The sequence below is a fragment of the Poromitra crassiceps genome (genome assembly GCF_964638095.1).
Source record: "Poromitra crassiceps genome assembly, chromosome: 19".
In the NCBI taxonomy this organism is placed as follows: Eukaryota; Metazoa; Chordata; class Actinopteri; order Beryciformes; family Melamphaidae; genus Poromitra; species Poromitra crassiceps.
Window position 1 is genome coordinate 9,361,122 of NC_139646.1, and position 26,363 is coordinate 9,387,484.

Sequence of the window (26,363 nt, forward strand, 5' to 3'; positions counted from 1 at the left end):
TATGAGCTCTGCTGTTGGTGCCGTCCATTTCAGTCGGCAGCAGAAGAAAATCCCTTTCCGCTCCCTCTCACAAATCTGTCTATCTCAAATGCCTGCGCTGCTGTGAAACAACATCAACAATGCTAGCTCGGTGCTACACGCTGAAAACGATTGCATCTGGAATGTGCCTGCTTGGTACTTTCTGTGTTTGGTTGTAAAGGTAAACAGAGTCTTTCCCCCCCCACTATACCAGAGTGCCAGCCAGTACAGCCAGACTCTCCCCCGTTGTAGGGAGAGAGTCTGGAAAGCGAGACTAGTGGCAAAACACTCATTTTGTTAATTGAATCTGAAAATAACGTTATTTTGCATCTAACAATCCAGGGCTTGTATTTTTAAATGTAAAAAAACTCATCTATGATGTGGGAATCTACTCTACCAATGACATTCTTGCCACCAAATTATGGGCTAGCAAAATTAATCTTCCATTTAAATTCCAAATCACATCACATCCCTGCTACATTCAACCATTTTCCCCCTTTGGTTTTGGTTGAATTAGGTTTTTGGTCCAAACAAAAAAACATTGTTTAGGCTGTATTCATTTACACACTGATACCGGACAAAACCTGGTTATTACGATACGATACGATACGATACGATACGAAAACTTTATTGTCCACAGGTGGAAATTTGTCTTTGATTTCACCAAGACGTGTCTTACAAACTTGAAAAACACAAAAACAATACAAGGTGTTAAAGATGACAGTACACATATTGATACAATACAATACAGTTAACACACATTCATCCACCTTCAAACTTAGTACACCTTGGAATTTGCAGTACGACCCAACGGATCTACAGCATGTCAATTAAGAATTGAAAATTAAAAATATAAAATATAAAATGTAAAAGACCTACTGTGCAAAAAACCGCAGCAACGCCAAAAAGGCATAAACAAAAAGCATAGCATAGTCTATCGCTTCCTAGTTTTATTTAAATCCATAATGGCATCTGGGACAAATTACCTCTTGTAGAGGTTTTTCTTTGCCATTGGTTGTCTGTACCGCCTCCCTGAGGGTAAGAACTCAAATTCATTAAAAAGTGGGTGGGACGGATCACTAGTGATACTCTCAGCTTTATTTGTGACTATTTCATCGTACAGACTACTCAGTTGTTTCTGTGGCTTCCCTAGGATCTTAGAGGCCATATTCACTATTCTCTGCAGCTTGTTTCTCCATTTAACGTTCAGATTACCATACCACATGATCATGTTAAAAGATAAGATACTTTCCACTAGGCTCTTGTACACTGTTTCAAGAATGTTTTGGCTCACTCCAAAATTATTAAGCTTGCGTAGCAAGTGGAGACGCTGTGAGCATTTTTTGAAAATGTGGTCGGTATTCGCTCTAAAGGTCAGGCTACTGTCTATGTACGTGCCTAGATATTTAAAATCACTGACCATCTCAATTGTTTGTCCATTAATGATTATGGGCTGCCGCTGGATTGAATTTTTGTTGTTCTGTAGGATAATAGTAGGGTCATCTGTGGCACTTCCGTGACCGTGGAGAGCGAAGGTCCGTTTCTCAATGGATTTGTCATCTAGGAGGGTTAATAAACAAATTTAGCCGGGGTGTATTTTTAAAAAAGGCGGGGAAAATATTTGAGAGACCAAAATCCAAAATGGCTGCTGTGGAAATTAACTTTTTAATGCTTTGACCTACAATGATGCACAATACATGGTTTCAGAGCTTATTCTGGTCAAGGAATACATATTTGGTGTTTATATAATGATTTGACCTATTTTTGACCTTCAAATCCAAGATGGCTGCCAATTTTGAGGCAGTTTTTTCAAAATCGTCATAGAGCCTTCATATGAGGCTTGAATGACAGGTCTTCTCATGATGAGTTGAATAATATACAGTATAAGTACACAGAAGTAATCTCTGAGGTCAATAAAGTCAATGTTTGTGTGTAAACAACAGTTGCTGATTTGCGCTTTCCCATTAAATAGGGTAGGCTACTGAGAATATGGTGTCCAGTTCATCCCATCACATTTTCATAATGAACCAAAAACAATTTTGCACTATAGCCTAACATAAAATAGTATTCTGTATGCAAAGCTAGCAAGGTTAGTTGCTTGAGCTGAATTTAAAGGTCAACTCAAAACAAACAATGAAATTAACTTTGAAATTAAAACTGAATCCTAGGCTACTAAATTTCATCAGCACACAGTAAAGGAAACTTGTCTTTGAACTCAGCTGACTGTCTAGTCCTAATCCCTGTTGTGCAATGTGCAAAGTTTTAGTTTTTGTTAAGAGTACTTTTAATCTTGACCTTGTTGGTAGGCAACGGCCCTTTTTCAGTCAAGCATTTTCAGATTAGCTCAGTCAGTCTGTGAAGCAGTCAGTGTCAGCACTTGCGCGAGCTCGCTTTTTCTCTAACTAATGTTAACATTACACACTTTAAGACACTTTGTTTGAGGATATCAACGTTATTCACTAGTCTAAAGATAGTTCTACCATCAAGAACATATAAAACAAAAGCAAAAACAATTTTTATTTGCAGAAGTCATCATTGATATTTGGTGTTAGCTAACGTTAGGTAACGTTATTATTTTTAGCTAAAGTTAATATTATCTGTCTCCACACTTCTGTCAACTGACATATGCATTTGCTTTTGAAAATAAACAGCCTGGCTTCCTTAAGCATAACTGAAGATTAAATAGAAATATAACATGACGAATGCATGTACCGATTGGTTGGCCCATCTTCCCAGGAGGTGGTGGTGTAAACATCATCAAATTTATCAACTCCTGACCAGTCTTGGGCTTTTAATTGTAAGCTGTCCCATTTGCCTTGATTTATTGTATCGGTGGGCTTGCAAGGCTTGTCACATTTTAGGACACATTCATAGGACATTGAAAATGCATATGTCAGTTGACAGAAGTGTGGAGACAGATAATATTAACTTTAGCTAAAAATAATAACGTTACCTAACGTTAGCTAACACCAAATATCAATGATGACTTCTGCAAATAAAAATTGTTTTTGCTTTTGTTTTATATGTTCTTGATGGTAGAACTATCTTTAGACTAGTGAATAACGTTGATATCCTCAAACAAAGTTTTTTTTTTTTTTTCTTTTTTTATATATTCCCCCCCCCCCGATTTTTTATCCCATTTTTATCCCCCATTAGTGCTAACGTAATTTCTTTATCCTGGTTGCTACTCCACCCTCTGCCGATCTGGGGAGAGCCGAAACTGGCTCCATGCTTCCTCCGAGACATGGGCAGTTAGCCAGCCGCTTCTTTTCACCTGACAGGGGAAGCTTCACCGGTAGGACATAGCACGTGGGAGGTTCACACTATTCCAACCAGTTCCCCTCCCTCTGAACAGGCGCCCTTAACGACCAGAGGAGGAACCACATTAGCAACCAGGATATTGCATGTTTTTGGTGAAGGGGGTTCCTATATGAAGGAAACCCCCGGGAGGCACGGGGAGAACATGCAAACTCCACACAGAAAGGCCCTTTTGACGACCCCACCCGGGCGGTGGGCACTCGAGGACATGCGGACGGGCACGCATTCCTTCAGCGTTCACATCGTCCCAGGTGGGAATTGAACCCACGACCTTCGAGCTGTGAGGCGATAGTGCTTACCACTACACCACCGTACCTCCTTTTATATCCTCAAACAAAGTGTCTTAAAGTGTGTAATGTTAACATTAGTTAGAGAAAAAGCGAGCTCGCGCAAGTGCTGACACTGACTGCTTCACAGACTGACTGAGCTAATCTGAAAATGCTTGACTGAAAAAGGGCCGTTGCCTACCAACAAGGTCAAGATTAAAAGTCCATACTCTTAACAAAAACTAAAACTTCACTGAAAAGGGACATTGCACAACAGGGATTAGGACTAGACAGTCAGCTGAGTTCAAAGACAAGTTTCCTTTACTGTGTGCTGATGAAATTTAGTAGCCTAGGATTCAGTTTTAATTTCAAAGTTAATTTCATTGTTTGTTTTGAGTTGACCTTTAAATTCAGCTCAAGCAACTAACCTTGCTAGCTTTGCATACAGAATACTATTTTATGTTAGGCTATAGTGCAAAATAGTTTTTGGTTCATTATGAAAATGTGATGGGATGAACTGGACACCATATTCTCAGTAGCCTACCCTATTTAATGGGAAACCGCAAATCAGCAACTGTTGTTTACACACAAACATTGACTTTAATGACCTCAGAGATTACTTCTGTGTACTTACTGTATATTATTCAACTCATCATGAGAAGACCTGTCATTCAAGCCTAATATGAAGGCTCTATGACGATTTTGAAAAAACTGTCTTTTAGAGCTCAAAACTGGCAGCCATCTTGGATTTGAAGGTCAAAAATAAGTCAAATCATTATATAAACACCAAATATGTATTCCTTGACCATAATAAGCTCTGAAACCATGTATTGTGCATCATTGTAGGTCAAACCATTAAAAAGTTCATTTCCACGGCAGACATTTTGGATTTTGGTCTCTCAAATATTTTCCCCGCCTTTTTTAAAAATACACCCCGGCTAAATTTGTTTATTAACCCTCCTAGATGACAAATCCATTGAGAAACGGACCTTCGCTCTCCACGGTCACGGAAGTGCCACAGATGACCCTACTATAATGTGAACTCATAATCCCCATGTTGTTATGAAGTGCATGTTGATGTGTTCCGCAATTTTACACATAGTGCATTTACCCAGATGACTGCTACAGTTTCACATCCAAATTTAATTCCCAAACTGCCTAACAATACCGATTCAGACTAAATGCCAGTAAGTAGCTGACACTTTGGACACACCTGTGCGTCGGGACCACTGGTGCAACCTTGAGGAAAAACAGCTCAAAGACAAATAATTTCTGTGCTTATACATTTACCACTGGCTACATTTTGGGAGTTCAAGGCCAAGAAATTAGTTTCAAAAGCATATATTTTCAATTGCTGGTGGTCTGGCTTTTAAGGTGGCTCGAAATGAACACGTTTTTTTTTTGTATACTGACGATTCAATCTGATCAAGAGAAAGGCTTTGTTTCCATCAGCATGCTGTGCACAATAGACTGTGAGGAGTGTGTGCTGTTAAGGAAGGAAAATGCAGCATTTGTTCAGGAAAAGACTATCCCACTGCATTTCCTGCCATGTCCCGCAGTGGAAGGAAGGGGAGGGTCCTGCTAGAGAATTGGGGGAAACTGTTGACGCAACAGAAAAAGTTATTGCCATGTTTCTTCATGTCAGATCAGGATGTGTTATGGAGTTAAAAATTCTTTTGTCTCTCTGTTCAGCAGCCGGCCTAAGAGATTTGACTTTTTAAGTGTTATCATGAAAGGTCCACTAGAGGGCAGACAACTGGTGAGAATGTTCCTGTTTGCAAGGAAGTTGGTTGAGGTTAAGACAGGCCACAGAGCCTGTGTTTTGAAAGCTAATACTCTACTGGCTACTAACTACTATCTTGAAGAGAAAACTAACAACAACATAAACCAAAGACAACACAATGTAACATCCACATCTGTTGCCAATGCACTGTAGGATGCATGCCGGCAATCATGGTTCATTTTCTGGTATTTTACTGATAATAAACAACGCTTTGAGGGGAACTCAAACACATTTGTTTCGACATAATTGTTAAGAGAAGAGAATAGTATATTTGGCAGCGCCCATCCCATTTTTTGGTGCATTAACATTAAGGAAATCTATACTGATTAGGGTTGTCACGATAGACTCCGTTCACGATACAATACGATACACGATATTGGGTTCACGATAACGATACGATACGATATTTTAACAATATTTTCGATCAATTTGTAAGTTGTGGGGGCATCCTCCATGCTAATTTGAGTAATTTCACCATTTTCATCCTCCTCATATGTTCAAACAAAGCAATGAAAAGGAGAGTGAGCATGCAATCAGATGCAGATCAGTGCCACCATGTTCAGCTTCTTTTTCTCGCGATATGAGATTTCATCTCAACGATACATATTGTCACGTTTTGATATCGCGATATATTGTGGGGCGATATATTGTGACATCCCTAATACTGATGTCATCCAATCAATGCTGATAATGTATGCTTATAGATAAAGGAGTGAGGATAATACAGTACATGCTTTGAATTCCTTGGTTTTAGCTATGCAGTGTTCTAAGCAGACTGGATGGCATGTAGCAGATGATAGAAGTTAGAACGCTCATCCATAAGAGAATTGAGACTTGACTTGGACTTGGACTTGTGACCAAAGACTTGAGACTTGACTTGGACTTGTAAAAAATGACTTGTGAGCATCTCTGGTATGTATGTATGTATATATATATATATATATATATATATATATATATATATATATATGTATCTGATGCAGCTCAGTTTCCAAAGCTTTTAGAGATCTCATACAGTAAGTCAGCATCAGTGCAGCAGGACTACAGTGTTTTCTGTCTCTGTAACACACAGTCCTTGCCTTGTATCTACTTGTCTGTCTGCTCCTATCTTGAGCAACTGGCTCTTTAAGGGAATAGCACTCAAAGGTAACAGCTATGAGATCATCGGCTTGCGTTGTCATGGCAACAAAGGCTGTTGCAGCACTACTGAGAAATAAAATGGCTGGCATGGTGTCGCTGCACCCCCCTTCTCCTCCCCTCCCCTCCCCCTTTCTCTTTGGTATCGCTGAACTGGAGCAGATTGGTTGTGACACCGTCCCCTTCACCCGTGCCCTGTCCTGCCCTCTCACTTTCCTCCTCATTCTGTCCCTCCAACCGTCCAGTCACACCACACACACATGTGAGTCAGCAGGAGTCATATTGCCTGCCTGGCCTGCCACACTGGACATGACTGAGGATGATGCTTGGCTTTTCCATTGTCAGCTCAGCCACTGTCCACGTACTGACTCAACCTGGTGGAAATCGCTTGATTAGAAAGACAGCCCCAGATTAGCAAGCGCTCCCCATCCTCAAATTCACACCTTGTATTCATTATCATGTGTCCCCTTTGGTCTCAGCTGTGTAAAGTCATTTCACGTAACTGTCAAAGTGAGTATTGGCGGTTGGACCGTGACACAAAAAATACTGTTGTGCAAAAGGAGAAATAACGGCGCTTTAACGGGGGGGGGGGGCCCCCTCATCCTTCAAGAGGATGTACAGCGTGGCTCGTGAGAGAGAGAGAGAGAGAGAGAGAGAGAGAGAGAGAGAGAGAGAGAGAGAGAGAGAGAGAGAGAGAGAGAGAGAGAGAGAGAGAGAGAGAGAGAGAGAGAGAGAGAGAGAGAGAGAGAGAGGTGGAACAGACATTAAGCCAAACGTAGTGTGAGCCGGACATCATGTGAGGGCTGCATTGAGCTGTTGATATTTGCTCTCCTCTTTGCCTTATGTATGTCCTCGATCTCCCTCGCATCCTCTCTCCTCCCCTCCCCTCAGCCTCAATCACCCAGACACAGACGCATGCATGCTCACGCAGAATCACGCGCAGCAGGCGGATGCGCGCATACACACACACACACACACACACACACTCTCACACACACACACGCACACATATACACACACACACATACACACACACATACTCACACACCCTTCCTGGAGGTGCTGGGAGCAGCTGCAGCATTAGCGTTGAAAGAGATTCGCCGTTGACTGGAGTTTGCACCCCCCCCCCCCCCCCCCCCGCCTGTTAATGAATGGATGCTACAGCGATACGCTTCGGAGCTTCTTCCATTGGATTGCGGGGAACAGTGGATGTCTATTCTTGAATTTATTTATTTATTTATTTATTTCTATGCTCTCCATTTTTTTCTCCCCACCCTCTCCTGGTGTGCTGTTGTCGAAAGGACGATGGGGTCTTGTGCTTGATGGGCTAAAGATGGAGGTGAACGTGGCGTCTCCGGCGCTCGGCATGCCGTTGAGTTTTCACTGCCCGTCAGGGTGAATGGAGCTGTTCTTTCTTTCTTTTTTCCGTTTCTTTTTTTTGAAAGTGGGCTCTTTTGTTTTGCGGGGATCGGCCGAGCAGCACTCCTGTGGTGAATTGAGCTATTGTCGAAGACTGGGGCCTCTTTAAGCTGTGAATCTTTGACCGTCCGTCCGTTTCCCCTCCCTCCCGACCCCTCGTTACCTTTTACTCGGAGGAAAAAAGCGGATCCCAAAAAAGCCTCCGGTGAAATCTCTCCTCACCGTCCTCCTGGCTTCCAATGCCCCATTTCCCTCATCTCTACCCCTGCCCCCCCCTCCTCCTCCTCCTCCCTGCTCCCTCCTCCCACATCAGAGCGGCTACGTAATGTGCCTCCCTACGCATGCAAATGGGGATGCTACAAATGGTGGCCGGGACTGATGCCGATGAAAGGGTGATGCCTCGCGCAATCACCTGCACCTCTACCGCCGCCGCCGCCGCCGCCGCTCCAGACCAGCCTGGGAAGACCCAGCAGCCGATGACATCAACCCACTCCAGAGCGAACACAGTCGATCGTAGCGCGCAGCCCCTGGATGTAAATGAGACGTGTGTATGTGTGTGAACGTGCACACTGGTTTCCTGTGCCATGTCTGGCGTGTGATCGCTCTAGCGGGACGTTCTTACTGATGCGGGGGAGGCACTAAGCCTGAGGTTGGTCGACCTCCCCCTGCACCCCCTCCTCCTCCCCCCATCCCACCACCCCTTGTCCCAGTAGCCCCCCGGAGGTGAAGGCCACCTGGCTAGGGGTCGCCATGAAGAAGAACCGCAGCAGCAATCTGCAGCGGCGGGCCTGGCCCAGCAGCTCCGATCCTTCCGAGCGCCCGCTGGAGCGTAATCTCTCCCGTAGCGAGAAAGACGTCCGTGTGCCGAAGCAGCATCTCCCGCCCCCTCCTCCCCCCCATTTCTCTCCGTCCCCGCCAGGTTACCGCGCGCCGCCAGGTGAGTCCGACACGCCCACCACCGCCAGCAGCTCCACCCCCTCTGTGCTCGGCGCTGCTCAGAGTTAGCTTAGACAGACACAGTTGGATTTGGGGATGAAACAGTGAGTTTAAATGGACAATATTTTCATGTTATCAAAAAAAAATGGACACCTTGCCCACGACAGTATATATTGTATATATATTATATTGACAGTATATAATATATTGTCCTCTTTACTTTGCTCATGTATAATGCAAAGACCTGATGTGTCATAGAAATAGAGGAGAAAGAGAAATATTTGTCACTAGATATTTGCTTAACATGCAGATTTGTGTTATATTGAATTGATAACACATCTGGCTTGCTTTCAAATTGATTATATTGCACCTGGATTGGTTCAAATCTCTTAGTAACATCTTACTTTATGGCCTACATACAAAATGTATGTGGGGAGACCAAGGTTTTGTAAATTACAATATTTTCCAGAATGCCTGAAAGTCATGGCATCTTAATTTGCATCACATTTGGCTCAGAGTGTTTCATTCTAAAAGTAATTCATTATCATGTTGTGGTGTGGAGATTGAAAATGGCTTCTGAGTCACCCTATTTTATGGGTTTATTTTATGGGTTTCCAAGCAAGTGTCCTTACCTGGAAACCATCAATTTACTGTGATTATTTCAAACCTTTTTAAACCAGGCTTGCACATTTGTCTGCTTTTTTCTTTGTCTTTTTTCCTCTCTCGTAGTATGATCTGAAACCATGAAATACTGGATGAGTTTCAGCTTACTGCTTACACTCCTTCAAGAATGGCTCTCTGTATGCACTGCCACTCACCCCCAAATTCTAAAGTACTCCAATCTGAATTCTTTCTGCGACACCTGAAGCTGAAGGAGACTCGTGAAATTTAAACACATTGCGATATTAAGCAGAGATAACGTCATCCGTGTTACTTAACTGACCACTGAGTCTTGGCATAGTGGCGAAGAGGCTCTGCACAGATTTTAGTGCAGATAAACATACCATAGGCTGTTATTGAAGGCAAATAGGTTCACACAGTCACCAACCAGGCAACAGTAAACAGAATCCAGACAGAAAGTCGGGATAGTATAGGGCAAGCCCGTGCGAAGTCAAATACAGAAGCTTTGATGTGATATAGTGCCTGTCTAAATCTTATTTTGGGATACTCTGTTGATCACAGCAAGGCAACTTTTGGCTTGCCTCCTTGACCCGGGAGGTCAGAGGGCAGAGCCAGCTGCAGCAGAGCCTGGATGTGGATTTGGGTCTTGCTCAAGGACACCTCAGCAGGGCAGATCAATTAGTTGCTGTCATGAGGGATTGAATCCAAGCCTTCTGGTTGAAGGATGATCTCACTGCTCGCTAGCTAGGCCACTCTGCTGCCGACGAGGCGAGCTTATATTAATTCAACAAAGGAAAACCGCAGAAATCTGTGAAAAAGCTCTGAAGCTGCTGCTAAACATTCAATTCTGTCAAATTTGAAGTAAGATTGGTTATAACCTGTTGAGACAACCAAGGATTTTGTAAGCCGGCGCTTTCAGTTTACAACATGAGATCCATGATGATGAGAATTGAATAGAAAGAGAAAGTTGCAAGATTCAGATGATCTGGTAAAGCTTCTGGCCACTGCTGCTGCAGCTGTTTTGCTTTGTTAACCTGTGAGATCTAGGAGGAAACGAGAGGCTGTGGAACACAGAGAGGAGGGGTGGAGCTGTTACAGGCAGCGCGTGTGTGTGTGTGTGTGTGTGTGTGTGACCATTACATCATAGCCTCACACTCTGCGCCTGCTGTTCATTCATGATCTAACCGTTGTGCCTCTGCCCTCCTCCTATAGGTGACGTGTCGCCCATCAGTATGTCACCTATCAGCCAGTCACAGTTCATCCCGTTGGGGGAGATCTTGTGCCTGGCCATCTCTGCTATGAACTCAGCCCACAAGCCCGTCACCCAGGAGGCTCTGGTGGAGCACCTCACTGCCAGCTTCCCAGGTACACCTCCTCCTCTGACCCCGTCCCACAGTGGGAAAAGCACAAAGAAACTAAAGCTTTTGGAATGTAAGGCATTTTCTGCTCGGAAAGATTTGACATTCGTAAAACACGAGGCTAGCAAAATGGCTTTCACTGATTGACACACATCTGTCATACTTGGGTGGGAATGTTGTGATTCCTCTCACTAAACACCTCTACAGCAGCTGCAATGCCACAATTAACCACGTAGATCTGTCTGGGAGAGAGATTTACACACACTCGTTAGTTTCATTTGATAGGAATTTGACAGAGAGCAGGTTTAAAGTGCTTCAATAGACCCATTTCACAGCAACCATTTAGAGGTGGTAAAGCAGGAAGTAGAGCAGGTGTAACCGATACCCGTAATGATGGTTCCAGTGCTGGGGCCCTCATTAATGTTATTGGTTACAACTCATTTAGTTCCTGCTTTACCACCTCAAAACAGTTGCTGTGGAAAGGCCCTTCGCGCCAAAGTAATGTTCGATAGTCTGTTCACAGTGGAGCTTTATCTATCGATCCCTCTTCATGAGATGCATGACCCAATTTGAATGATATATTTGAGTTGAAATAGTGAGATTTTATTTGCTTAAAATCCCTCAAGTTGCATCTTTTCCTCTGTCTAGGCAGGAAAAAATACTGTAAAAGAGCTCTCAATTTGAATCCAGGGTGATTCGTAAACAGCGTCAGTGAAAGCATTCCTAACTAATACAGTTGAGATTACATAGTGATTCTCTTCAGCTCCCCAGCACAACTTTAGGAGCAAATTAGTGTAGGAAATAATTTGGGAGTTGACCTCTCCAGGGTAATTTCATCTTCCCAAGTCACCTATGGATTGTTTATAATGTTTGTTGTTGTTGTTGTTGTTGTTTTAAGAAACGGAGCCTATGTGTTTATATTTATAAGTTAATGTACAGTATATAATGTAAGTTATATTTGAACATTAATGCAGTAAAGTATAATTCTAAACATGTATTCATTAGCTACTGTATTACCTTTGTCGGTCGGTCGGTTGGTTGGTCCACAAAAAGTTCCCCACCCTTTATGACCCACAGTTTTCACCCTAGGAGGCTGAAATTTGGCATAGAGGTTGTGTGTGTGTGTGTGTGTGTGTGTGTGTGTGTGTGTGTGTGTGTGTGTGTGTGTGTGTGTCTGTGTGTGTGTGTGTGTGTGTGTGTGTGTGTGTGCGCGCGTGTGCGTGTGCGTGTGTGAAGGTGTGTGCAAATTTCAAAATGAAGGCTGGCAGAGGCACCCTCCTGCATTTCGTAAATGTGCATTGCGAATTCACGCTTGTTGTTATTTATCTGGACTTTTAATAACATTAACAAACATGTTATGTATCCATTGGCGGGTATGACAGTCTCAATGCTAACATATTATGTATCCATTGTCTGGTATGACAGTCTCAGTGCTAACATGTTGCATATCCATTGTCTGGTATGACAGTCTCAATGCTAACATATTATGTATCCATTGTCTGGTATGACAGTCTCAGTGCTAACATGTTGCATATCCATTGTCTGGTATGACAGTCTCAGTGCTAACATGTTGCATATCCATTGTCTGGTATGACAGTCTCAGTGCTAACATGTTGCATATCCATTGTCTGGTATGACAGTCTCAGTGCTAACATGTTGCATATCCATTGTCTGGTATGACAGTCTTAGTGCTAACATGTTGCATATCCATTGTCTGGTATGACAGTCTCAATGCTAACATGTTACATATCCATTGTCTGGTATGACATTCTCAGTGCTAACATGTTACATATCCATTGTCTGGTATGACATTCTCAGTGCTAACATGTTACATATCCATTGTCTGGTATGACATTCTCAGTGCTAACATGTTACATATCCATTGTCTGGTATGACATTCTCAGTGCTAACATGTTACATATCCATTGTCTGTTATGACATTCTCAGTGCTAACATGTTACATATCCATTGGCTTTTTACCTTTTTTTTTTGTTATTTTTCACTGCTATGCATTATGCAGTATAACTGATCGAGCATTTGCTTCATGGTCAATTTCAAGTGAGTAAACTGTCTTTGAAATTCAGCATTACAGTACATCTATTCAAAGCCAGATTTCAAAGGAGTTGAACTTATAAGATGCATCATGTCTGTGTAAAAACGAACATAGGAGTGATGTAATGCCAGGCAACACTAAGGCCTTCATAGTCAAGCTTAAGGGTTACAGTATGAACAGCATTCACACTTGAGGGTTTTTTATCGGCTAAGGACTTGAGCGATGGTGCCATGCATGTGATTAATTCCCGGTAGTGCAGCGGTAGAATTACTGCCTACCAACACGAGTGTCACAGGTTCGAGCCACTGTGTTTCCTCCTGCTTGGTCGCGCGTCCACATACAGGCACAATTGGGCCGGATCGCTGCACTAGTGCCTCCTCTGGTCACTCGGGGTCGCCTGTTCGGGGGAAGGCGAACTGGGGGAATAGCGTGATCCTCCCACGCGCTACGTCCTGGTCTTAGCTGATGAAGACTGTGATGCAGTGTTGATTGGACTAATGTTGACAAAATGTACTATTGTAAGTCGCTTTAGATAAAAGTGTCTACTAAATGATGTAATGTATGTCCTGCCGGTGAAATCCTCGCTGTCGGGTAAAAAGAAGCACCTGGTGTCTGGTGCACATGTATCGGAGACAGCATGTCCTATTGAGTCTACTACAGCTCTCCCCAGATCGGCAGAGGGTGGAGCCACGACCGGGACAGCAGGGGGAATTGGCCAAGTACAACTGGTGATAAAATGAAGGGGGGGGGGGGCGGCATGTGTTTTGGTAAAGCTTCCTATCAACATTATGAAATATGAATACAGTCAGTCAGCTATGCCGGTGGTTCTCAACCTTTTTGAGCCGCGACTCCCAAAAACCTAGAGGGTAGGGTTTGTGACCACCCTCCTGCCGCTGCCCAAACAAACAACAACTTCCCATTGGTATGCAAGATTTAATCATCATGGGAGAAAAATCATTTTCTTTTGATCCTTTCTTCTTCTTTTTTACAATCATCCTGCGACCCCCCCCAAAATGCGGTGCAGCTGTAGCTCAGGAGGTAGAGCGGGTTGTTCACTAATCGCTTTGGATAAAAGAGGTTGGTGGTTCGATTCCCGCCTCCTCCTCCAGTCTGCATGTCGAAGTGTCCTTGGGCAAGATACTGAACCCCAAATTGCTCCTGATGGTGTGCCAGCACCCTGCGTGGTAGCCTGAATGGGTGAATGTACCTGCTGATTGTAAAGCGCTTTGGATAAAAGCGCTATATAAATGCAGGCCATTTACCAGGCCATTTACCAAAATAATCTTGCGACCCATGCTGTGAGAAAATCATATTAAACAAACATGCATACAGTCTTTAAAGGAGGCAATACAATAAAATATGAACTTCAGATCAATTTTGAGAGGAATCTTTTAAACTGTAAAAAAGATCAAATGAGAAACAAACGTTCAAAGAATCAGCTACTAAAGAACATGCTGTTCCACTTGGTCTGTCATCACAAGCTTTAAAATGTCTAAATGATTAGTCAATTATTAGTTAGCAAAATTGACAAATTGGCAGTTCATTAATATACTGCCTCCCTGTCTTAAAAACTGACTTGTTGTTGCCAGTCTTTCACTCGTTAACCCCCCCAGCCACACGGGTCTTTCTCTAAATAAAACTATACATGCAGGATCTTTTCTAATACATTGCAAAATAAATAAGGAAACAAAATATACCGTAAATAAATAGCATGGTTCTAGCTGCATTGAGTACCTCCTTCCGAGCCTCAAGCATGACCTGGCCTGCCCATTTCTTTCTAGCCTTGAGCATGACCTGGCCTGCCCCGTTCATCCTAGCCTCGAGCATGACCTGGCCTGCCCTGTTCATCCTAGCCTCGAGCATGACCTGGCCTGCCCCGTTCATCCTAGCCTTGAGCATGACCTGGCCTGCCCTGTTCATCCTAGCCTTGAGCATGACCTGGCCTGCCCCGTTCATCCTAGCCTCGAGCATGACCTGGCCTGCCCCGTTCATCCTAGCCTTGAGCATGACCTGGCCTGCCCCGTTCATCCTAGCCTTGAGCATGACCTGGCCTGCTAATAACCATGTCAGAATCAGAAAAAACGTTATTGATCCTTGAGGGTAAATTGGGTCATGCTACAGTTGCTCACACTCAGGTAGTGAAAAATATAAACATAGAGACATTATAAGAAAAATAGGAATAGACAATAAAACAATAAATAAGAAGTTGGGTATACAATACAGTGTTAAAAATATGTGCCTTCCCCTACAATCCTTATCAAGTACTATTGAATAAGAAGTGAGAATATGTGAGGGAGGTAACCCGTTGTTTTACAGGTCCCTAACTACACATGAACTACATATGAACACCAGTGTAATTACTCTGTAATTACTTCGGTGTTCATGTCTAATAGTAGTTATAGTGTAATAGTTCACATGTAGTTGCATATGTAGTTACATATGAGCTATTTGTAATTAGACATGACAATGTAATTACACGTGTCTAAGGCTGCTTTCTCACGGGGAACAATTGCTTTCGGTCCGTTCTGTTCCGCACTCGGGAACGATTGCCGGAAATGCTCGGAAACGGGACAGAGTGCACTTGCATCATCAACTATGCCTGGAGTTTATCGTCGCCCGTTTGTTGTCTATGTGGTTCAGAACGGTTGGCTTTCACACTCTCAAGTGTTCCGTGCCCGGGCACGCCAAAGCGCTCCCCAGACCACCTTTTCAAGTGGATCCTGTCACGGTTCGACGTTGCGCGCCCGGGCGCAGAACGGAACGGTACGCAACGTTCACACCCGTCAAATGTTCATAAACTGGGGTCAATTTGGGGACAAGTGTGCTCAGGAACGGTACCAGGGCGCAAGTGAGAAAGCACCCTAGTAGTAATAGTGTAATAGTTATTATGTAGTTACATGGTATTTGACCTGTAAAGAAGTTACGGCCTGGGACAGAGATTGCTAAAACCCAGTGGTGGATTCAAACCACTGAACTTCTGATTGCAAAGCATGCAGCTTTAACCACTCAGCCACAAGGGCTTTCTGACTTTTATAGTGGAGTTTGAGAGGATGTGCGTGTGTGTGTGTGTGTGTGTGTGTGTGTGTCTGTGTGTGTGTGTCTGTGTGTGTGTGTGTGTGTGTGCGCGTGCGCGCGTGTGTGGTATAGCCTAGAAATGCTAGACTTGGTCATCTAATTCGCTAGGTGGCGCTGTTGCCAAAAACTAGGCTCTGTATATACATGCTACTCTCTCTGTTTGTTAGTTAGTCACATTGTAATGTTGACACTGTGCCGCTAAGGGGCAGTATTGACAATGAATAGGACTGACCCAAGGGTGGATCTGCATCACTGGTGGGGGACAACATGTTTACTATTTGATTGTTCCAGTGGCTCTGACCTTTGCAGTCTTCACTGTTGGCTGCCCATGGTATTGTTGATCTAGGAATTCTAAATTAGTTTACTGTTGCACTAATTTCAAGTCACTCTAGAGTGTAAAATAAATGTCTTAACATATACTGTACATTTAAATGTAAATTGCAGGGCTACCAAATCTTACACATCTGCCCTGAGGTTCCCTATCTGAGCCACGAGTCTCACTCTTCTCTGTCTTTCTCACACTCTCACTCCACAGGAAGCCACATGACCGTTATCAGTCATTTAAATTGTTGCTAAATTAAGACTAAGCCCGCACGTGGCCATGGTGTTTTAGGTGGAGTACATATTTCTGTGTTTGTGACACCTGCATTTCTCTATCATGTTAGTTCAACATGAGCATGTTTATTTTAGTGCAGGAAAGAACAAAATATGTGGACATTATATAAATGTATATGATATTGTGCAATGTGCATGCATGAATTGTAATTACTTATGTATGATGTATTCATTGTACGTTTGTGATTCTGTATTATAGTTAAGAGATCCTGATCAGAAGGAACAAAATTTCCTAATTTATAATTTGGTGTACATTAATCTTAAGTACCTCAACCAGTGCAGAGAAAAGAAAAAAAAAGCAGAACCACAGGTTTCATACATTGTCAGTCTGTTGAATTCGGGTGACAAAAACACCATGCAAATATTACATTTTGCACATATTAGCCCAGTTATATTGGTCCCATGCTAGTTGTATCTCATAATCTGCAAGTTATTACATTGATTGCTCATACATTGACAAGCTGAGACCTCTCATAGAGAGTCATTCTCTTTTACAATAGCAGCTCTCTGGCACAAGACACAATGTTAAGGTTTTTCAACTATGATTGTATCAGTGTCCTGTAACTTTATTATTTCTTAATTATTTCAGTAATAATATTTAAGTGAATAATTTACACACACAAATATTCAACTAACTTTCCCTCTAATCTGTGTGTCCCATAGGCGTGCCTACACCGAGCTCAGAGGTTCTTCGGCACACCTTGAACATGCTGGTGCGAGAGAGGAAGATCTACCCGACACCAGAGGGCTACTTCATTGTCACTCCCCAGACCTACTTTATCACTCCCTCCCTGATCAGAACCAACAACAAGTGGTATCACCTGGAAGACCGGCTCACAGAGCGCCAGCCGCAACAACAACAACAACAACAACAGCAGCAGCAACCTCAGCAATGCACCTCGCCTCAATCTGGCAACGTCACTCCATCTACACCTGGCTGCTTGAGAGAGAGGCCTCCACGCAAGAGCCACAATGACTCCTACAATTCTCACCGTGAAGACCCGTCCAGGCTGCATGCGTCTGTGCTCCAAAGTAAACCACCAAAGGAGCATAGGGGAGACTCGTATCAAAGCAAGCCTCCCAAGCCGCCCAAGGATCACAATGGTGGAGAGCCTCCACCAACCACATCCACCAAGGAGCACAGAGGAGAACCCCCATCGTACCCCTATCCCCCGCCTCCTACCCCGCCCGTTCAGCCACCGCTTCAAGATCAAACGGATAAGAGCAAAAGCATCACTACTTTCCCGTATAAAACTGACACGCTTACCAAAAAGAAAGAGGGCAGCGGTGGTGGCGGCAGTGGTGAGAAGCAATCCAAGAGGTTTGGACTCAGGCTGTTCAGATTGAGTTTCAAGAAGGACAAGATGAGGCACTTGGCCACCTTCTCCGCCCAGTTCCCCCCCGAGGAATGGCCTCTTCGCGACGAAGACGTGCCGGCCACCCCCATTCCGCGCGAAGTGGAGATGGAGATCATCCGCCGAATCAACCCCGACCTAACAGTGGAGAATGTTGCGAGGCACACCGCTGTGATGAAGAGGCTGGAGGAAGAACGTGCCCAGAAGAACAAGGCTGGGTCCGCGGCCCAGCACAACGCACGCAACAGGCGGGGCAGGGGCCACCGGAGGGCACAGCACGGTAAGTCCCGCTCACACAGCAAACCCCGGACATCCCAGGGAGACCCATCTGAGGTCTCCAACTGGGACCTTGTCTTCATGGAAAGGGATTACCGCTTTTTTAGCCACTCGCTAGTTCGCTCACCTCGGGAGGCCATGTACACCTTGGAACGCAGGCGGAGCGGGGGTGCAACGTACCTGGTCCACAGCAACCCCAACATCACTGAATCGTCCTGCCCCGTTACCCCTGAGTGGGATGTGTCTGGGGAGCTAGCCAAAAGGAGGACAGAAATGCCTTTCCCAGAGCCCTCGCGTGGGACGTCCCAATCCAAAGTGCAAAGAAGTCACAGTCACAATCAGGACAGGAAGTCGCGTCACGAGAGATCGGACCAAGCTAAGGAACGCTCTCGGTCCATGGACAACTCTCTCAAGGGCCCGTCACTGGGTGTACCAGAAGACTTTGAACACAGTCTGGAGGAGCGCAGTCATTACTACACCGATGACGGTACCCTGCGGGCGACCCAGAAGTCCTCCCACTACTCAAGGATCATGTTCTCTGCTGCTAAGTTCCACTCTGAATTTAATGTGCCTGATTTGGGGAAAGGGAGTTTGGACGAGTCAAGGATCCGGAGTACAACGGAGAGGAACAAAAGCAGAGACAGCTTGCCAACTTACAACGAGCTGATGGGACTTTCTCCTAAGCCCTCAACAGATGAGTACTTCCAGTGCAATACGTCAAATGAAACAATCCTAACTGCCCCTTCGCCTCAGGCAAAATCAGAATATGACACATTAACCTCATCAGGGGGACTCCGAAAGGGCTCTCCGGCCGACCGCCAAACCCCTCACCTCACCTCTCCTCACACAATGGAGTACAAGGAGGACTTGTCGGCAGCAAAGGGACAGAACGGCTCGGTCAGACTAACACCGAGCCAGACACCAGAGCCTGTGCAGAATGCCCGCTTGACGCCACATCAACACAATGTAGATCCTGGAGGGGGAGGCGGTGGCACGACGATCAAGAGAAAAGAGATCTTCAGCAAGGACACTTTGTTCAAACCTCCACACAATGCCTTGTCTGCAGGCTACGTGGATAGCAGCTACACCAAGTCTGGCACATTGCGAAAAGCCTCACATGCCAAATCAACCGAGGCCCTAGACAATCCTGAGCCCCAGCAGCCTTCCAATTCAGCCACTTCCTCAACGTCACCTGCAGTTTTACAGGGCTGCTTAGAGCCAACCGTCCCCTCAGCCTCCTTTGACTATTATAATGTATCAGAAGATGAGGAAGAGGAGGAGGCAGAGGAGGACTCGCACAAGGAGTTGGCAACAGCAGAGGACAGCAAAGACCATGGGGAGGGAGGTGGTGGTGGTGGTTGTGGTGGTGGTGGTGGTGGTGGTGGTGGTGGTGGTGGAGGAGGGAATGGCAGTGGTGGGGAGGGAACCATGCAGTGGCTCCTGGAGCGGGAGAAGGACCACGACCTGCAGAGAAAACTGGAAACCAATCTGACCTTACTCAGTCCGAAGGAGACCGAGAACAGCAGCAGCCAGAAGTCGGCCCACTCTGCCCGTTTGGACAGCATGGACAGCAGCAGTGTCACAGTGGACAGTGGATTCAACTCCCCCAGGTAGGCTGGTGACGTGCAAGATGAATTGTATGTTATTATACAATTGGAACGTGTTGGGCTAAAAGTTTTTAACGCAACGTAATCATGGTAGTGTAATAGTCAAGCAGAATACAGAAGGCTCTCAATTATTCCTAAGGGTTGGGAATTGTGGTCAAGCCAGACATTTAAAAACAGAAATTCAAATGTATTGAAATTATCAAACACATTCTTAAGTATTCAGAAACACTATGCAATCTGTTTATTCAGGCATTCAATTTAAATTGATTCCCCCCCCCCCCATGTGATATTCAGATGTTTTTGTTTCATTTTGTTGTTTTTTGTCCTAAGAATGATGTGAAATGGGAATGCAAAGTTTGGATTTCTTATAATAACCATGCAGATATCAGAGAAATGGATCCACTAACAAAACCTTTGTGATTATCAAATGAAATAATAGGAATTATCATTTGAGTACAATTCTAAGATAGAACTAACAGTTCACACAGTTTGGATCCCAGGAAAATATGTTTAATAATTGTATCCACATTATTTTTACCATCAGTTTCAATTGACCAAATATGTTAATCACTAATTAGAGCTCTTGTCCAAACCCTTGTAAGTAAGCATAGTGTATATAGGAGATGATTCACCTCACTTCCACAGGGGATCGTTTCATCAGTACTGCGTTTTGCTGGAATGGAATTAGAAAGGACAAGAGCATAAAGATGGTGGCCTCGCTTCACTTCTCCTATCTATTCCACAGTCCAATGTGCACCCAGAAGGTTTCAGAAGGTTTCTCAAGAGTGCCCAAAATGGCTGCTGATCTTTGTCCATCTTGCACTGTGGAACAGGAAATGACATGAGAGGCGGAGGCTGCCATTTTTAAGCACTTAAGGCCCAAACTGTTGTTTTTTTGTTTTTATGTGCGCACATGACTTTGGCTGTGGGGAGATGTGGCTTCCTGTTAGATGCATACTTAAGGTGTTGAATATATAAATCAGTCCACCTTCACACTATGATACAACACTAGCAACAAGAAATCTGGATAGACCAAGAAATGCCAAATACATCAAATAAGATACCAAATGTTGAGTCACAAAACGTTGAAGTACACTAGGGCCCTCGAAGAGCGCAGAGTAGACCTCCGCCAAAGCCAATAGTTTGTGCTATTATGACTTGTTCATGAGTTGGATCCGGATCCGCTCCTAAATGTAACGGGTTCTTCCCTGACCTATGCTACACCCTTCCCATGAGGTTTAATGAAAATTCGGCCTGTAGTTTCCTGTAATCCTGCTCACAAACAAACTAACAAACAGCACCTAATACATAACCTCCATGGTGGAGGTCATGAATCAAAGAGGCCGTTTACACCTGGCATTAACATGCATTTTCTGTCATCAGATTGCAATCAGATAGTGCTTGACCACATTAGCCTGATTTCATTTACACCTGGCGTTAACATGCGTTCTGGATGATCTGATTGCAATATGGTCACCCAAAATGGGTGTCCTCCCAATCCGCATACAGTTGCTGTATCCAGATTGAGAGGACACATTGCATTTACACTTGTGTTCAATGTGTACACAATGCATCCCTGACCACCTCCGGAGGTGGTTTGGCCGATCAGATTGCAATCCATCTTCAATGTGTCTTGGGGGCGTTTTTACACCTGTACTTTCAAGGGGTCAAGCACAATCTGATTGCAATCTGGTGACAGAAAACGCATGTTAATGCCAGGTGTAAATGGCCTACAGTGCTTGGTTGGTCTATTCATAATTTGAATGGCATTTGATGCACTTGACAACTCTCCACAACTAAGCAAACTTGAGTTCTTAAGGGTTGATGAAGATAGAAAGGCAGGGCCAGGGTACAGAGGGTGCCAAGAAAGCATTCTCCTCTGCTGAGTCAGACACCCACTATCCAGGATGTATGGAAAAGGCCTGGATTGTTGAGTTGTGTCATATTACTATCTCTCCTTCATCTCGATGGCAACAGATGCACGATGAAGAGTTAAAGCCCAGACACACAGAGGTGATTTCCGGCCGTCGGCAACATCTGTGCCGTCGGTGAGACCCTGGTCTTTACGGGGTGTCCTGCACCGTCGGCACTAGTCGGCCTTGTCGGCGGCTTTTTTGGCCGATTCGACATGTTGAATCGGTGTCGCCGTCGGTGAGAGAAATCACTCTTGATTGGATGGTGGTCAGCAGGGCGCAGGGATGCAAACTACCTTTTTGATCCCAAAATAGGGCACTTAGTTGAATGGTTTTGAGTGGTCTTGTGTCTGCCTTGGTATCTGTCACCTTTTTCTCTCTGGTGAGTTTGCATCCCTGATAAGCGAATCAGTGCGCGAGAAGAGAGGGCATGCACAAAACGTTCTTCTCATTTTTCAACTCCATCCCATCTCATAATTTCCAATACATCAATATTTTCACGATGACGCGGCCTCGGGAAGCCCCTTGAGCCTGTCGCTGTATATCACCCATTTAGTGCAGTTTCTCCTTATTTTTCGCCTCAGTCTCTTCCTCTTTTACAAGCAAGAGAAGACCAATGGCTGCACAACGGCACAACACCAGTGCCATTTGCAACTTTTTCTCGATTAGAAGTAGCTGTTATAGCTATTACAAAACTGTATTAAGTGGTGAGGGAGAGTGGTGTGAAAATGGTAGGCAAGCGCTGCTTTGTCTCTTGCATCTGGTTTGCAGTCCTCGGACTCACGCAGGCGCAGAACGTACGTGCGAGTTGACTGCAGGGGCGGACAGTAACAAAGTACATTTACTTGAGTACTGTACTCAACACATTTTTTGAGTATCTGTACTTTACTTGAGTCCACTCCACTACATTTTTATGAATGTCCCCATTACTTGTTACTTTGAAACATAGCTTTGAAGTCAGAGCAGATACATTTTCTTCTAAAATGTGTTTAGGCCATAAACTGTGCTCATGCAGTTTAGCGTGCGGGTTTGTCACGCTACTTCCGGTAACGCGCGCGCGTGTGTGTGTGTGTGTGTGTGTGTGTGTGTGTGTGTGTGTGTGTGTGTGTGTGTGTGTGTGTGTGTGCATGGCCGTGGGGGAAAACGAGAGGATTTCCCCCACGCTGACCCACTGACCACACGTCTATGAAGAGACACGGCCTGAATTTATACCTCGCGGATGCGCTACTCAGATCGGGCAGCTAGCGTCAGTTTTTTTTAACAGTTTAATTTGGCGGTTGTAATGATGGCTATGGCAGAATATGATGATTCCTCACCACCAGAGCACCCATGGGCCCATCTAAAGTCCATGTTTGAGATTTTTGAAATTAAGAATGATTCATCTTGCACTCAGGGTTCCTGCCCAATTATGGAAAGTATGGGAAAGTATGGATTTTGATTTTAGTATTTTCCAGGTCTGGAAAAGTATGGAAAAAGGAAAAGAGAGTATGGAAAGATATTTGTTTCCAGACTATTGTTTATTGTGACTATCTGACTATTCATGTTTCTAAATAATAAAATTATGAATTTAGACAAAACAAATTGATAATACAAGCAAGTGTTTTATTATGGCATTAGAATGTAACATACATGTTAACAGTTGGATTTTAAAACCATTTAAATTAGTTACATAATAAACATCTAACTGTATTCCCAAACCGGTCTCACTCCCGGGGAGTCAAAATACACCGATTTGTCACTCCCCCTTGGCATCATTGCGGACGCGAAAGGTAATATGCCCGAAGGAGCGTCTGGATCGCCTCGCGGTGACCCCCAGTGACCCCCAGTGGTCTGGACATAACAGTCTGAGGTTGAAGTCAAAGTTGCACTAGGGAGAAGGGGTGGGAGTGGAGGACCTATTCGAGACCGGGTTCGAATCCCGATCCAAACCATAACCCTAACCCCAACCAAGTTGCTTTGTTGTCTAAACCTATCCGCTGTTTTACTTACCTTACCTAAACCTAGGGCTGTGCAATAATTCAATATTATCGTTTATCATCTTTAAGTGGAATCATATTGTGATGATATGAAGATATTTTAATATCATGACACATTTCTGATGTCTAAATTGATGATGAAAAGCAAATTTTCCATATCGCCCAGCCCTACATCTCACATGTGGCTTTGACTTACAATTGGACATTTAGCCCACTTGCAGAAAATACAGACATATTATACACTATCAGAAAAAGAGGAAAGGGTAGCACATCTCAATTTTCCAAGTCCAGGAGGAGAACGCTCTGAAGAACGCTCTGAAGAAGGCTCTTTGCCGAAATGCGTAAGCGTTTTTTTGTGATGTGAGCCAAATAAATCAAGTGAAATGTGAGTATTTTGTCCTCCTGGACTTGGAAAATTAAGATGTGCCACCCTTTCATCTTTTTTGGAACATGTGTTGGATTTTGGGTTTAGCATTCCACTGAGAACGGCAATTGTTGAAGCGCAACCTTCTTTTTCCAAACATACTGTAGATACAGTATCACAGGGGTCCCCAATTACTTTTCACCAAGGGCCACATTTTGCTGAGGGCTGGGTGCCGAACGGCGCCAGCATGCCGGCGACCAAAGTTTGGGGCATTTGAAGCCAGATTTAGAGGAATAACTCATTTTAAATTAACAGTTGTGATGTCATTATTCAGTCTTACCCACCAATATTTGATCCTTTTCTCACTCACTCACCACCTGCTCTCCCTGCAGGGCTTGAGATTAATTTCTTTGACCACCTGCCAATATGGCTGCTAGATATTAAAGTTACCAGCCAATTAGAATTTCCACTAGCCAAAATGCTTTTCTTGACTACACTCTATTAGAATGACTTGAACATGTAGAGGGGGAGGGGCTCATAGCCAGGTCAATTGCAGCCCACGGGCCGCTCTTTGGGGAACCGTTCAGCCTAACAATACAGAGATATGATTATTCGTCTATAATATTGTCATCCATAAGTGGGATGTACCTCACCCAGATAAACATATGGATGTGGTGCAGAAGGTTGTTGGTTCAGTCCCTGTATCAGGCTCTTGTCTTCAGAAATGTTCATATGATAAGCTGCTGGCTGTAAGATACCAGCAGTGATGCTTCTTTATCATCAGTAGTTTGAACACTGATAGAAATAAGCTGATGAAGGAGACTGGTTCAAGTCCCACCTGTCTCACTCTTTATGCTTTCAAATCAGATGCCAAAGCAACAGTCTAAATATGTAAAAGTCATGAAACATTTTTGGTTTCCTGAAAGGCATGTACTGTAGGTCCAATTACACATGTATAAACAACATTAGGAACAGTATTGATGTACAAATGATGTTGTAGCAATAGTATTCTTTACTTATGAATCTGATATAAAGTTTTAACTAATGCCATGACAATGGAACTGACAAACATTTGTAACATTTGATAAGTATGCAATTTGATTCATCATTAACTCATAGCTTGTTATCGCTTATAAACACACACAACTCACAATGCTCTCTATTTCATTAGTGCCCTGTTCACATTCACACACACATGCATACCTGGAAGCTGACCAGTACAACCACAGTCTGATCTGCTGGCCACTGAGCAGCTCCACTGGAGCGGTTGGGGTTAAAGGCCTTGCTCAAGGGCACCTCAGTGATGGTAATGAGGGAGGGGCTGCTTTTTCACTTTCCCTACCCATAATTTACGCTGTTGGTCCGGGTGATTGAACCGACAACCTTCCGGTCACAAGCTCGCTTCTCTAACCTTTAGGCCACCACGGCCCACCTTCTTTCTCAGCAACTACATTTCTTCTCTGCATTTTTACATGTGAGGACGTTGGATAATGTGCTTTAAACTACTTTCTGTGGTTATTTTAGTGGTATTTCTCTAACCGTCCCAGCACCATTTATGCCATACAGAGTTGGGGTCAAAAGTTAAGTTTAATTGCATTGGATTTTGTATTTAATGATGTCATTTTGAAACCATCATGCTCTCTCTCTCTCTTTGCAGGACACGTGAAAGTCTGGCATCCAACACATCCAGCATAGTGGAGAGCAATAGACGGCAGAATCCAGCGCTGAGCCCTGGCCACATTGGTACCAGTGGTATCGGACTGCCATTCAGCTTTCGCGCCATCCCGGAACCCCCCAGCACACAGCACACACACACGGCACGCACACACAGCACACAGCCCGAGAAGCTCCAGAAGTCATCGAACTGTCTGGCCTCCATCACCAGTGTCTGACACAGACAGGCAGCGCAGACTGAGGAGAAGGACATGGGAAAGGTGGTGGAGGAGAGAGGCATGGGGAATGTGAGAGAGCGAGTGAGGTGTTTCACGTTTTTGCCCTCACTTTCCCCCTCGACCCATATACACACTCACACACACACACACACACACACACACACACACACACACACACACACACACACACACACACACACACACACCTTCAGACTCCTGAGAATCCATTTACTGGGACTGTTACAGAAACAGGCATGGCTTCAAGAGACTGTTCCCACAGCTTCGAGAACTTAACTGCAAAAAAGAGAAGAAAAACAACAAATATCAAGACAGTTTTTCCCCCCCAACTGCAAGAACCGCTGTAGGTTAAGAAACCTACCT

General features: G+C 44.3%; 1 protein-coding gene across 1 annotated transcript in view; it reads left to right on the plus strand.

Annotated features, from left to right (window-relative positions):
- Nucleotides 1-25,982, plus strand: part of stox2a (storkhead box 2a) — a gene marked incomplete at both ends in the record, with an annotated part of 31,454 nt that extends 5,472 nt beyond the window's left edge. Inside the window, 3 exons of the mRNA XM_083656244.1 lie at nucleotides 10,711-10,863; nucleotides 17,263-19,840; nucleotides 25,748-25,982. Coding sequence (XP_083512370.1) covers nucleotides 10,711-10,863; nucleotides 17,263-19,840; nucleotides 25,748-25,982 — 2,966 coding nt within the window. The remainder of the gene's footprint in view (nucleotides 1-10,710; nucleotides 10,864-17,262; nucleotides 19,841-25,747) is intronic.
- Between the last annotated feature and the right edge of the window lie 381 nt (nucleotides 25,983-26,363).